The sequence below is a fragment of the Cricetulus griseus genome (assembly GCF_003668045.3).
Source record: "Cricetulus griseus strain 17A/GY chromosome 1 unlocalized genomic scaffold, alternate assembly CriGri-PICRH-1.0 chr1_0, whole genome shotgun sequence".
Taxonomy (NCBI): Eukaryota; Metazoa; Chordata; class Mammalia; order Rodentia; family Cricetidae; genus Cricetulus; species Cricetulus griseus.
The window spans coordinates 239,240,362-239,253,414 of record NW_023276806.1 but is presented as its reverse complement, the minus strand read 5'-3'; the positions used below and the strand labels follow the sequence as shown (position 1 = coordinate 239,253,414).

The following is a 13,053-nucleotide window of genomic DNA, read 5'->3' as shown; positions in this document are numbered from 1 at the left end:
TGCCCTGAGTTGGGAATTCTTCCTAACTTACCACATGCATATGTTTCCCTGGGTTTCTTAATCCAACCTTTCCATGTATCAGAATCACCCCGAGAGGTTATTAAACACAGACTGCTGGACTCCAGTCCAGAGTTTCTGATTTGGCTGAATCAGGTTTGGAATGAGGTTGCACACCTGCCCCTAACAGCTCCTCAGGATCATTCATGGTGACCCCTTGGATCATACATTCAGAGAGCCACCCCTCCTAGGACCAGACTTCAGCTTTTGCCTCTTCCTAAGTGGAAATACAAAATGCATTTTTCTACAACTTGCTTTTTTTTTTCTTTTAACCTCAAAATTCAACTGTGTTGAATAGGGTAGTCATGGATCATTCATTTTCCCTTTGCATTTCGTCCAGTCTCTCCTTGATTTGCACCCACTGAGAAATAGAAAGTAGTCTATTTGCTTGAGATACCAACAGGCATCCACACCTATCCAGCACGCAGCATTGGTGCCCCCTGGTGCACAGTGCAGGAATTGCTGCAGCTCTAATGTTACCTCTATTGTAGGAGTTGAGATTTACTGCTTACCATGGCAAGCCATGCAGACCGGCCAGAGCCCTCTTGTGTAAAACCATACCCAAAATCTTATAACTCAGGCTTACATTGGTCAAATAGGATATGTGGAAATGGGAAGGAAAGCAGCAAATGTAATTCAGGTTGGATATCCCTAATGTGAAAATCCAGTTTCTGAAAGCCTCCCAAATGCACACTGTTTTGAGCTTCCATGTGATACTGTAAGTGGAAAATCCCACGCCCGTTTTCCTGTGATGGTTCACACTCAAAATACAGGCACACTAAGGATTCTGTGTAGAATGCCCTTGTGTTCTGTGTATAAAATGTGTAAGACACATGAAGGATTTTCACTTTTTTAAAAAACAGAGTATTGTATAGTCCGGGCTGGCTTTGAATTTGCTATGTAGCTGGGAATGTCTTTGAACTCCTGCCCCTCTTGCCTCCACCTGGGGGGTGGAGTGCTGGGGGGCAGGCGTTACACACCCAGTTTAATCTCTGTGCCGAGTATAGAGTCCAGGTTTTGGTGCATGCTAGGTGAGCACTCTACCAGTTGAGCTACATCCTCAAATCTTGACCCCAGGAATTTCTGATGAATGACATATTGCTTACAAGGAGGCGAGTCCTGTCGTTGAATACAGTGAATTATGAAGGACCAGAAAGATTTTTTTTTTAAATCAGGAGAGAATTGAGAAATTAGCCCTTTTAAAAATCTTCTTAACATTCACATTTCATTCATTTTTATGTATTTTACATGTACTTAATAAGCAACTTTAAGAAAATTGTGAAGTTCAAGGTTAAGTGTATTTAAACCCTATAGCAAGCCATATCGCTTTTACACTTACATTGCTACTCCCTAGGATTGAAACTCAGTCATTCCCTGTCTGTGACATTTGCCTAGCCACTGAGGGTGCTTTTTTTTTTTTTTTTTTTTTTTTTTTTTTTTTTTTTTTTTTGTATCTGGACCTTCTCCAAGAACTGGATCTAGTTGGTGCTTCCTGAAGTCCTAGAAGCATCTTCGTGTTTCTTTTCATACGAGTGGCTGTAGATGCTCTAAAGAGATGTACTATGAATGGCATCTTGCTATGGTGTACTTTCTTTGTTGAACTCGAACGTTTGACTTGGACTCTTGTTGACTGTACCGCCCTATGCTTTTGTTGCGCAGGGGATTTCCGAAGAAGGCCAGTAGAACTGCTAGAATAGCCTCGGATGAGGAGATTCAAGGCACAAAGGATGCTGTCATTCAAGACCTGGAACGGAAACTTCGCTTCAAGGAGGACCTTCTGAACAATGGCCAGCCGGTACTGATGGAAGAGGGGATCACACTCAGAATCCCCGCTCCCCGCTCCCAGCTCCCCAGACCCCTTCTCCTGGTTCACTAAGGCTCAGGTTCATAAGACTTACCCACCAGACTGTTTCGCTACATCTGAGTCTCAGCGTTGCTCTTAGTGAGGAGGAGAGAAAAGAAGTAGGAAGGGCAGCAACTAAGGATGAAACCACGACGCATGATTAATGACGCTGCTGTAAAGTGTCAGCATCCACAGAGATTCCATCCTAGTTCAGTGGCTCCTCGGGAGGAAGCAGGAAGGTGATGTGGGAGAGCAGGCCCCCGGGAGCAGCAAACTGGAATGAAAGGCTTCCTCGCAGGATAGAAAACCTGTGCTAGTGAAACCCTTGCCAAGGCGGAATCCTTTCCTCCCTGACTTGAGTAGACACTGAGCAGCCTCGCCTCACAGTGCTGCCTGTCCCACAGTCCTTGTTCCGAGTTTTAAAGCAAACTCGGAACTACCAAACGTGACAAAACAAAACTACTTATGCTTTAAGGCTGTAGGTTAGTGACGGGATCCATCAATCTGATGAGAAATAGAGGGTTGTTCCTTCACTGCTTAAATATTCCACAACCTTCATCTTCCTGTTTCCTCCTGTGTTTGTTTGCTTCTTTACTCCTTTCTTACCATCTCGGAGTTTTTACAGGGCTGGGAAAAGCTAGCAAATCAGGCAGCCTGAACATAGGGAGAGGGGTCTTTTTTTGGATTTATCATGAAATACCAGAAAAATAATCTTGGCTCTTCAGCTGAAGGAGCCTCTGTAGAAAACCCTCGCAGATGACTTTTCCAAACAGAAAACACTTTAGCGTTGTGAGATTTCTAATTGTGAAACATTGATAAAATGTGGATGAGTTTACTTGGCAAGTTGGAGAATGGGGGTATTAGATGCTGATGTTAATGATTAAGGGCTCTTAATCTAAGGGAGATTAAGCTCTAGAAAATTTTGTGATGCTCAGTTCCCTGGATTTTGAGGCTCTGCCCAAGAGGGAAGTATTTCCCTGACAGCAACTGCACATACTCTGGAAGCATTCCCTGGCTCTGGCAATAAAGCCTTTGGGAGATTAAAACAGATGCTAATGAGAATTTTTGTAGCCAGGTGAGGGCGTCTCTCCAACTCCCCCCAGCACACTATTTCTTTTTTATTTATTTATATATTCCTTATGGATAGGGTTCCCTTGGGTAAAAATGAACTTCTATAAAGTACAACTTGACCATACTTGGAATATGTACTTCTTATTTGACTTGTATGTATTTTATAACTCATACACGTATACATTATTTATATTTGTCTGTTTAGCAATAAGCAAGCATTCATGATGATTAGTTTCATCAATCCTGCATTTGATAGTTTATGACAAGAAAAGCCAAGTTACTTTTTTAAAAAGGGGATTCTCTAATGAAACCAAACTGTCAAGTAAAATTGGCTCTGAGGGCCGCAGGGGCATCTTGGTGAGGGGGTAGGTACCAGTGCTATTTCTGCCTATGTGAACAGGCCTCTCCACTCATGACAATGTTCTCCACCAGACCACGAGGAAGACTTTGTAAGAGAGCAGGGTTCTAAAACTCCATTAGAAAATTGAATTCCTCTGTGTGAACAGAATTGATAAATCACTTTGCATGATCACTGAACCAAATCACTCCCTGCAGCATTCAGACACCCCCCCACTCTTGTCTCCTGCCATTTCTTTAGCAAATGAAATAATTTCAACTGTAGGGCTATTTGGCATTTGATCTGTTTCACTTCCCAGTTTCAGCTGGGACCAGAACCAGCAATTACTGGAAACTGTAAATTCATCCAACATATTTTTCTGATTAGAGGATATTGAATAGTGTTTGTTTTTGATGTTCAGAAATTCGAAGGTTCATCTAAAATAATGCTTGTACTTTTATAATTTTCTCAGATCCTACCCTACTAATTATTCCATATTTCTAGTGGTTCCCTTGTTTGGAAAATGCCCCTGAAGGGATTTGTGAGCTCTCAAAGTCCCCCCCCCCCCAGATCCATAGTTCTAAGCCACATAGAAAAAACACACAAGTACAAGAATCACAAAACTGCTGGAATGTCACTCTTAGGAATGGCCCAGCAGACAGCTAGAGGGAGCAGCAGTGTGGACTTCCTCCCAGCGGTCAAGCAGTGAGGGTCTGAGAAGTCACCAGTTGGGGCTGCTAGATGCTGGCTTGCTCATATGAAGTCATTCTGTGTGATTATATTTACTCCAAGTTGCTTACACTGTGCAGCAGCTGAGGCAGTGTCCTAGGTGGAACCAACCTCAGACTCCCATGTGCTCCTGCTGACTGAGCATCTTCTGTGTGTCACATGTGGTGGGAACTGACCCTTAGGGTTGTTTCTGCCAGCAGCACCTGCTTTTCTTCTCAGAACTCCATGTATTGCCCGTTGGAGCAGCTCTTTCTGTCGCTGTCTGGAACCAACATGGATGCTCTGGAACCTGTGAACATCTCTTTTGAGAGTTCAGAACGTCTCTTTTAAGTTCAAGAGCATCTTCCTCTGCTATTTTAAAATCACCCTTTTTCCTCTGCCCTCCCCCCCCCAAGGATAAGGACACTATCCTCTGTGGACTCACCATGGCCGCTTATCTTTCCCTTGGATCTGTGTCATATCAGGTGGTAGCTGCCAGGGATAGTTACCTCATCTCCCAGCATTGGATTGAGCCATATGAAGCAGGAAAGGCCAGGGAAGGTCATTCATTTCTGACTGAAGCCAGGAAAAAGAAACAGACTTTTTGGGATAGAGCTATGAAGCCAAGGAGAGACTAGTTACAAAAAAAAAAAAAAAAAGAAAGAAAGAAAAGTCAAAACCTATTCTACGTTTTTATTCTTTTTTTCCATTATCATTGCATGATTATGATTTCCCCTAATTTTGTGTATCTGTGACTTGTTTTGCACAGAGGCTAACATATGAGGAAAGAATGGCTCGTCGCCTGCTTGGCGCTGACAGCGCAAATGTCTTCAACATCCAGGAGCCAGAAGAAACAACAGCCAATCAGGTACCACGAAGCTCTAAACTTCCTGGGATCCATTCTGCCCACTGCCCCCATACTGTTTATAGACTCTGTCCTTGAGATCAATTGTGTGGCATGCAGCAGGCGAGTCACAGAAAAGCAGGGGTGCTGTCCCGTCTATCTCATAGGTGGTACCCCCTGGGCAGATGCCTGACACTGCTGAGTGATGATACTAGTGCATCTCTACGGACTGGTTGATGCCTGGTATTGATCTGTGTGCTTTCCTTTCCAGCGTCTTCATGTTTCTTAAACTGTCCTATGCTTTAACACAAAATGGTTTTGTATAGAAAAACCATTTCACTCACATTTTTTGAAGTAAGCTAATAAATGTCCCCATCTTGTTCTTAATGTCAGCCAAAAGTAGACCACCCCCCCCCCAGGCTCACAAAAGAGCGCCTCTGACCTCTTTCATGAGGATGATAATAGAACACTAACAGACAAAGACCTAAGGGGCTATCTTATGCCCCTGCTACTACCAAAAAAAAAAAAGTCATCTTGTGGATTTGGTGCAATCTGCTTCATAATTCTATTAATCCCCATTAGAGTTTTAGATGTAGCCTCAAATGAAAAACAAACAAACGAGGTCCCACAAAGATTTAAAGCAAGTCTAAGGGGCCAAGTGAACTTGTCTGAGAACCCTGAGAACAGGTTTTCCTCCAGAAGCTGCAAGCTCACTATTGCCACCACAAACGTCCCATGCAAAGGAATCTAGAAATCCTGCTACATCTGCCTGCCAGCCTTCACCTCTTGTTTTCTGCCTTTACAGGATGTTGGGGCTCCTCGGGCTTCTGTAGGAAGTCCTCTGGACGGTCAAAAGGTTAAGCTCCACCCTTCTCCTCTGTCCAGTCTCCCGCTGTTGTCTCCCTTCTGTGCTTCCTTTCGTGTCTGTGTGTCTGTCTTCACTGCCGTGTGGTAATTATAAATACTGTGGCTAGTATCAATTTTTCATTTAGTCTCAAACGAATGTGCCTTTTCTCATTGTTTATCTACAAGGTTGACTTTAATTTCTAGCATGAGTAAATAGACCAAACTTTGAGGCATGGAAAAATTTTCATTCGTTAGACACCCTTCTGGGAGGGGCAGGAATGATACATTTGATAGTAATTACATGAAATAAAACAGCTTGCAGTGTGTGCCTTTCATAATTTTACTCAGACTGCCGTATTCCTTTCCTCAGACCAATAAGCTATTTTCAGAAGGTTGAGTAACTTGTTAAAGGAAGAAGCATAATTAAAGTAGGATCTTAAGCGAGCTTGGCAGTGCACACCTGCAATCCCACATTGCAGAAGCAGCAGAATGGCTGAGCCTAGACTACATAGTAAGAGTCTGTCTCAAAAAAAATAAATAAATAAATAAAAAAGGTTCCTACTCAATATTACCTAGGGAATATGTGGTTATGGGCTATCTTATGTTCATGGGAGTTTGCAGGCAGGAAACTGCAGATTCCACCCTGAACACTGTCACATGTCATAGAGTCTTGGGATTGCTTTGGCTGTTAACCAAAGTTGTGGCTGTACCATCAATCTTGCTTTTGTTTAAGAGATGGGCTCCTAATAGTTGCAGATTTAGGAGGGAGCCCCAATATAATATGTGTATTGTGTTTACAAAGAAGTAAAAGTAGAAAATTGTGGTGCTATCCCCTTTAAAAAAAAGAATTCAAAAAAAAAAAAAAAAAAGAATTGTGTGCACTATTGTGGCTGCTTGCACCATGCACTGGTAGCCTGCTGGAGGGGTGTGCAGCCCACATGGGGTTTTACCTACTAGAAGATATCAGTATGCCCTTTAGGTATTTAGTATGGATAGCCTTTCCTTCATAGTTTAAACTGCTCCTCTCCACCCCTTCCCAAGAAAAGTAGTGGCTGTTTGCTTATAGTTTTTGTTTTATTTTGGGAGTCAGACTTGAAGATGATTTTAAATATCACACAAACTCAATTCCAGATGCTTTCTGCTTCCCTGTGAAATTGAATTGAGCCCAGACCATGGTTCATTGTAAAAATACCCTACTGCCCTGTGGTTTATTATTGAGGGAGCTATTGTCTCAGGGGATGCTGACTTGGACCTTCTGTGTCTGGCCTAGGAGTACAAAGTCTCCAGTTGTGAGCAGAGGCTGATAAGTGAGATAGAGTACCGACTGGAACGGTCTCCTGTGGACGAGTCAGGGGATGAGGGGCAGTATGGGGATGTACCCGCCGAGAGTGCAACGGCACCCTTCTTCGAGATGAAGCTGAAACATTACAAGATCTTTGAGGGGATGCCTGTGACTTTCACGTGTCGAGTGGCTGGGAATCCAAAGCCAAAGGTAAGCGGAAGACGTCACTTTTTAAGCATCACTGTAACAACATATCTGAGTGACCCACAGGAAGAGTTCCTCTGGTTCATCGGAAATAATCAAATCACTAAAAATGCATATTAGGAGGGATGATGCCTTATATAATGTAATTTTAGAGCTGAAACTTAATCAAGTTCTGGTGATTACTGTATAATATAGTTTTTATAACTGGGATCCAACTTAAAAAAAAAAAAAAAACAGGAGTTATAGAAAGCCAGGCATGGTGGCATATAATCTTAATCCCAGCACCGGGGAGGCAGAGGCATGTAAATGGGAGTTTCTGTCCTGTCAAGTCCCGAAGCCCTTTAGTCACAAATAAACACACAGAGGCTTATATTAATTATAAACTGTTTGGCCTCTTGCTCAGGCTTATTACTAACAAGCTTTTACAACTTAAATTAACCCATAATTCTTATCTATGTTTGGCCACGTGGCTTGGTACCTTTTCTCAGTAAGGCATTCTCATTTTGCTTCCTCTGTGTCAGGCTGGCGACTGCATCTCTGCCTTTCATCTTCCCAGAATTCTCCTGGTCTGGCCATGTATACTTCCTGCTTGGCTACTGGCCAATCATCATTTTATTAAAAGAATGCAAGTGACAAATCTTTACATTGTACAAGTTGATCCCACACCATTTCCCCCTTCTTACTTTCTATCTGTCTGTACAGACTTCCAGACCTCTATGGTTAGCTAACAGCAAGCTCCATCCTCTGATCTTCAGACAGGTTTTATTTGTACAAACAGGATATCACCAGAGAGGCAAGTGGCTCTCTGTGAGTTTGAGGCCAATCTGAGTTCCAGGCAGCCAGGGCTACATCGTGAGACCCTGTCTCAAGGGGGAATGGGGGAGTTAGGAAAGCAGTAAGAGTGTAATACCGGGTGTGTTTATTTAGGACTAAATATGTACGGTCCTCCTGACTTAAGGATGGAAGATTTTCCATTAATATTTAGGTGGACATACTCAGCAATGGTTTTCATGGCATCCTTTCATCATGTTTGCTCTTGTTCATTCCCCTCCCAACTGTCCTCCTTGGCTCTTTACCCCCACCAGGCTGGTTCTGTCTTCTGTTTAGACACCCTTTGCTTTCATATTACAATCATCCCATTACCATTACCCTGTACAAATTAGAACTTCAGACAAAGAAAAATTGATCAAGATTTATTTTTAACTAATTATTTTTAACATATAGTTTTCAATCAGTCCAACTTACATATTTAAAAATATTGTGCCTTTCAATTATACTGTGTTCTATAAAAAAATGGGGGGGCTTGATAAACATGGATCACATGCATCTTGACCCAGAATTACAATGGTGGCCTTCCCGCCAGCATCGATCTGTATGTTCTACCTCCCTCCCTGGTACACTTCTTCCCTCCCCACTGTGAGTCACTTTTTGTTCTATAAAGCAAGCTTTTCATCTTTATAAGTAGTACATTTCAATTGCCAATACAGTTTGAAAGAAAATTAAAATGCCTATACTGCCACTTCGTAGAGCTAATTACTGCCAATGCTGTATATATAGGAAAATATACACATATTACTTATGTAAACAATACAAATGGAAAGGATGGTTGCAATGAGCAAGAAGATGTATTGTCATGCATATATTTATTAAACAAAATTATGGTACAGCAGGGTGGAGAGATGGTTCAGCAGTTTGGAGCACTTACTCCTCTTTTGGATGACCTGGGTTTGGTTCCCAGCACCCACATCAGATGGCTCACAGCCCAACTTAGCTCCAGGAGATCTGATACCTTCATATGGCCTCTACAAATGCAAATGTGGGTGCATTCACACACACACACACACACACACACACACACACACACACACACACACCTTTTTAAAACTAAAATGAAATTGGATTTTCTATTAACCTCCCTTTATTGCTGAAAATTCAGTCTCCTGTGAGATGCTTTGTTTAGCATTTTAATGGTGCCCTCTGCAGATCGGGCACTGCTACACACCTGAACGGTAAGAGGACACACATACACTTTATTCTTCTTTTCTTCCACAGATCTATTGGTTTAAAGATGGGAAGCAGATTTCTCCAAAGAGTGATCACTACACCATTCAGAGAGACCTTGATGGGACCTGCTCCCTGCATACCATGGCCTCTACCCTAGATGATGACGGGAACTACACAATCATGGCTGCCAACCCTCAGGTGAAAACAGATGGAGGGCTGGGCTGTGTCTGTCTAGGGTTTCAGGCCTTTGCTCAGGCAGAGGAACTGCTTCATTAAAAGGTGAAGTTGTATTTTTTTTTTTGGCCTATGAAACTATTTTCTACATCTCTTTCCCATCTCTCTCTTTCTCAATGATAGAAAATTTGTTTTGCAAGCATTTATTCCATCAAGAATTCCTATGGGAATGATCCTGGGACATATATGCATTCCTTCTGCAAATCCTATCAAGGGTATCATATGTGATCACCTCTTACTGGAGTTATGGAGTTGCAGTGGAGGGAAGACAAGTTTGGAGATAGAAAATGAGCCTGTAAAAGAATAAACTATATCATTTCAATAAAGTTACATGCAAGGAAATAAAGAAGGGGGGCAGGATACAGACCAAGGGGTGGCATGGATGTATATGACAGACAAACTCAAACTATTTAAAAATAAATGCATGCAAAACATCAGTGGAGATCTTGGCCAGAATTTAAGTTACCAGCAGAGTTTCCCACCAACTATGGATAGAATTAGGATTTGTTTGTATCAAAAATATTTTTTTAATATTGCTCATGGACTTAGGGCCAGAAAAGCAGTTGCCTTTTTGAATTCAATAACTAGCTGCCTGGCATCATATTTCCTACTCAAACCTTCTCATTGAGTATCATACAGCACTTTGCTGGGAATGGGGGACACACAAAAACAACATGAACGGGAGGTTACTTTGTATGCATAGCAAGGTGATTTCCTTAAATCCACAGAAAAATGTAAGTCAATATATTTAAAAGAGGGCGGCTAAAATTAGCAAGTTTATTATATAATTAATGAAAACAGTCATATTTTAAGATTCCAGTCCACTTATCTCATTCCATAGTTCATTACTTTAAAAATATTGTGTTAGGAGATATTTTAGTGTATGGTCATACCATGATGAAGGCATCCCATCTCTGTTCACCTCTGAGCTAACCAGAGTCAGCTTGGCTAGTACCACCTGGGAAGAAGGTGATACCTTAGCAAAATGTGAAGACTTGAGGGTTTTTTTTTTTTTTTTCATGAGACTTTTCCTCTTCACATACCAGTCTCTCAATAAAGATGCCTGTGTGCACTATCAAAATTAGAGTGATACAGTTTATCCAGATGATCAGGTAATGAAAGAGCACAGCAGCCTCTTCGTTGTCTTTGGAAAGTGTCTATATTACTGCACCTTCTTGAGGCTCTAGTTTTGTCACTCATGACCACATGACCACCATTCTGAAAAATAGTCAGAATGAAAACCATCATTAAAAGGGGGTGCACTGATGGCTTGGAGAATAAATCACCTGCTATGTAATCATGAGGACCTGAGACTCCAGCACCTACATCTACAGCTGGGCTGTGATGGCATCCAGTGCTGGCAGGGCAGGCAGAGGCTGGTCTTTGGGGCTTACTGTCTGGCCACACTAGCCCAATCGGTGAGCTCCAGACTCAGTGAGAGACCCTATCTCAAAAAATAATGGCCTCTAGCTTCCACTTGCACACATGCTCATGTGCCTGCACACACATGTGAACTCACACACACACACACACACACACAGAGAGAGAGAGAGAGAGAGAGAGAGAGAGAGAGAGAGAGAGAGAGAGAGAGAGAAGCATAAAAGTAATGCCCCAATTCTTATGTTCCTATTAGGTGTGTTTGGAAGGGAAGAAGAAGTGGAGCTTGCTTGCCCCTTTTTCCTTGTTTTTTGTGTATTTCCTTGACTATTAACAAATTTCAACTGTCAGTTTTCTGACTACTTAAAAGCAAATGCTGGAGAACTCAAGGAAATCCAAAATCTTGTAGTTGGTTCTCTAGTACGCTTTCCCTCTAGGAAGGTTGGGACTTATTATGGGGTAGAATTAGCCATGCTCCTAAGTACTTGCCAAAACTGGTCCCTGCTATTAATTTCAGGGCATTTTTCTGGCATGTTTGAAATTGTTAGTGGAATAAGCTGTTTTACAGAACAAAAGAATACAGATGCAAAACTGCAACTGAATCTGCTTCTAGCCCTCTTCCAAATTGTGTGTGTGCACACGGAAGAGCTCTAAACAAGGGAAGGCAGAGCATGGAGCTTACCATGTCAGCCAGCCCCAAGGGTCAGTATGTCTGGTTATAGAAACTGTTTTGACAAACTGTACTGCAGTCACTACTTAAAGGGAGACACTAAAGCCTGGATCAGTATACACTGCGTACTTATAATATCAGATTACACTCATAAATACATGTAATTACATTTTTCAGTTGAAAAATACAATCTTACCGAAATCCTGTGTATAAACCAGAGACCCCCACTCCTCCTTGTTGTAAACAAAGAACAGGAGTGAAGGAAGGAAAGCAGAAGAAAGACACAACACAGATGGTGTCTAAGAGGAGCCGGGGCTGTGCTCCAGCACCCGGCAGCTGTGAGCACAGGCCAGCTCTCCCACTCATTACCTATGGCCTTTAGGAATGAGTTCACTTCTCCATCTCCTCATCTGGAAAACAAGGATACTAATGTGGGTTTACATAGCTCATGTAAAAAGCACTTGGTTTATTTGGCATATTCCAATGTACCTTCTATAAATGCTAGTTGTTACCATTATTCTGATTCATAGACACAAATTCACCATCATAGACTATAGTTGGACACTTGGCAGACCCTTCGGAACCAAGATGTCAAAGGTCAGATCGATGAGAGGTAGCCTGCCCCACATTACTGTTGGGGATGAAGCAAGGCAGTTGGGATGGAATTTGTAAAGTTGCTGCTGTGTGGTCTTCTGACCTCCTGCTGTTCTCTTTATCACCCCCGTGGGGAAGAAGGGGGGCATGAGACACAGCTGTGCCACAACTACCACAGCATGAGCCACACCCACAACCCAGCTGATGCTGGGGCCCACACTTGAGCTGGGAGGCTGTTCTGCTCTCAGAAAACCCAGAGCCAAGAGAAAACTGGAAAGAATTACTGCCCTCATTCTCAGCATCCATACCTCTGACTTATCAACCCCAGGCTAAACCCCCATGATCAGCCTCTTGAGTTCTTGCCTCCTGCCTCTGGGAGAAAATACAGAGATGTTATAAGTGTACCCGATGACATCAGCAAACCAAAATCCCAGCTCTCCCATGCCTCCTGTGATTATAATGAATGCTCTGGGTAGACCAGGAGGCGCAAAATACTCAAGGAACCCTAGGATCACTGTAAGCCCACTGCTTACAGATCCAAGTCTCAAGCTATACAGAGTTTTCATTAAGAAACAGACCTAAAACTCTCCTTTTCAGTGCCAATGAAGACAAAACAGGGGAGGCTTGGGGTCTAGCTGAGAGGTAGAACCCTTAACATGCGTAACAGACCAAGGTTCCATCTCCACCATAAAATAGGGTGGGAGGCGCATGAAGGAAGTCTGAGGAAATCCCCCAGATGGACATTTAGGAAGAGGTTGTGTTGAGGTTCACAGTCCTGCCAGCCTTGCTGGAAGAGGATTGGGGAATTTGTCATACTTTATGGTAATTGCTATCCCAAGTTTCTGGTCAAGTTGCCTGGTTGATTTTAATTCCAAAAGTAAAACCTTTTTATTCATTCTGACTCATCAGGACCTGGTGTGTCCTGTCCAAATATGCCAGAGGTAGATTTTGTGAATCATATATAGATAATGGGATTAATCTT

The 13,053-nt window shown here is 42.5% G+C and overlaps 1 protein-coding gene across 1 annotated transcript in view; it reads left to right on the top strand.

Annotated features, from left to right (window-relative positions):
* The window catches only part of LOC100762600 (palladin), an 82,707-nt gene that overhangs the window by 52,189 nt on the left and 17,465 nt on the right, over positions 1–13,053 (top strand). Inside the window, exons 3-6 of the mRNA XM_035450493.1 lie at positions 1,717–1,852; positions 4,786–4,884; positions 6,977–7,198; positions 9,245–9,394. Coding sequence (XP_035306384.1) covers positions 1,717–1,852; positions 4,786–4,884; positions 6,977–7,198; positions 9,245–9,394 — 607 coding nt within the window. The remainder of the gene's footprint in view (positions 1–1,716; positions 1,853–4,785; positions 4,885–6,976; positions 7,199–9,244; positions 9,395–13,053) is intronic.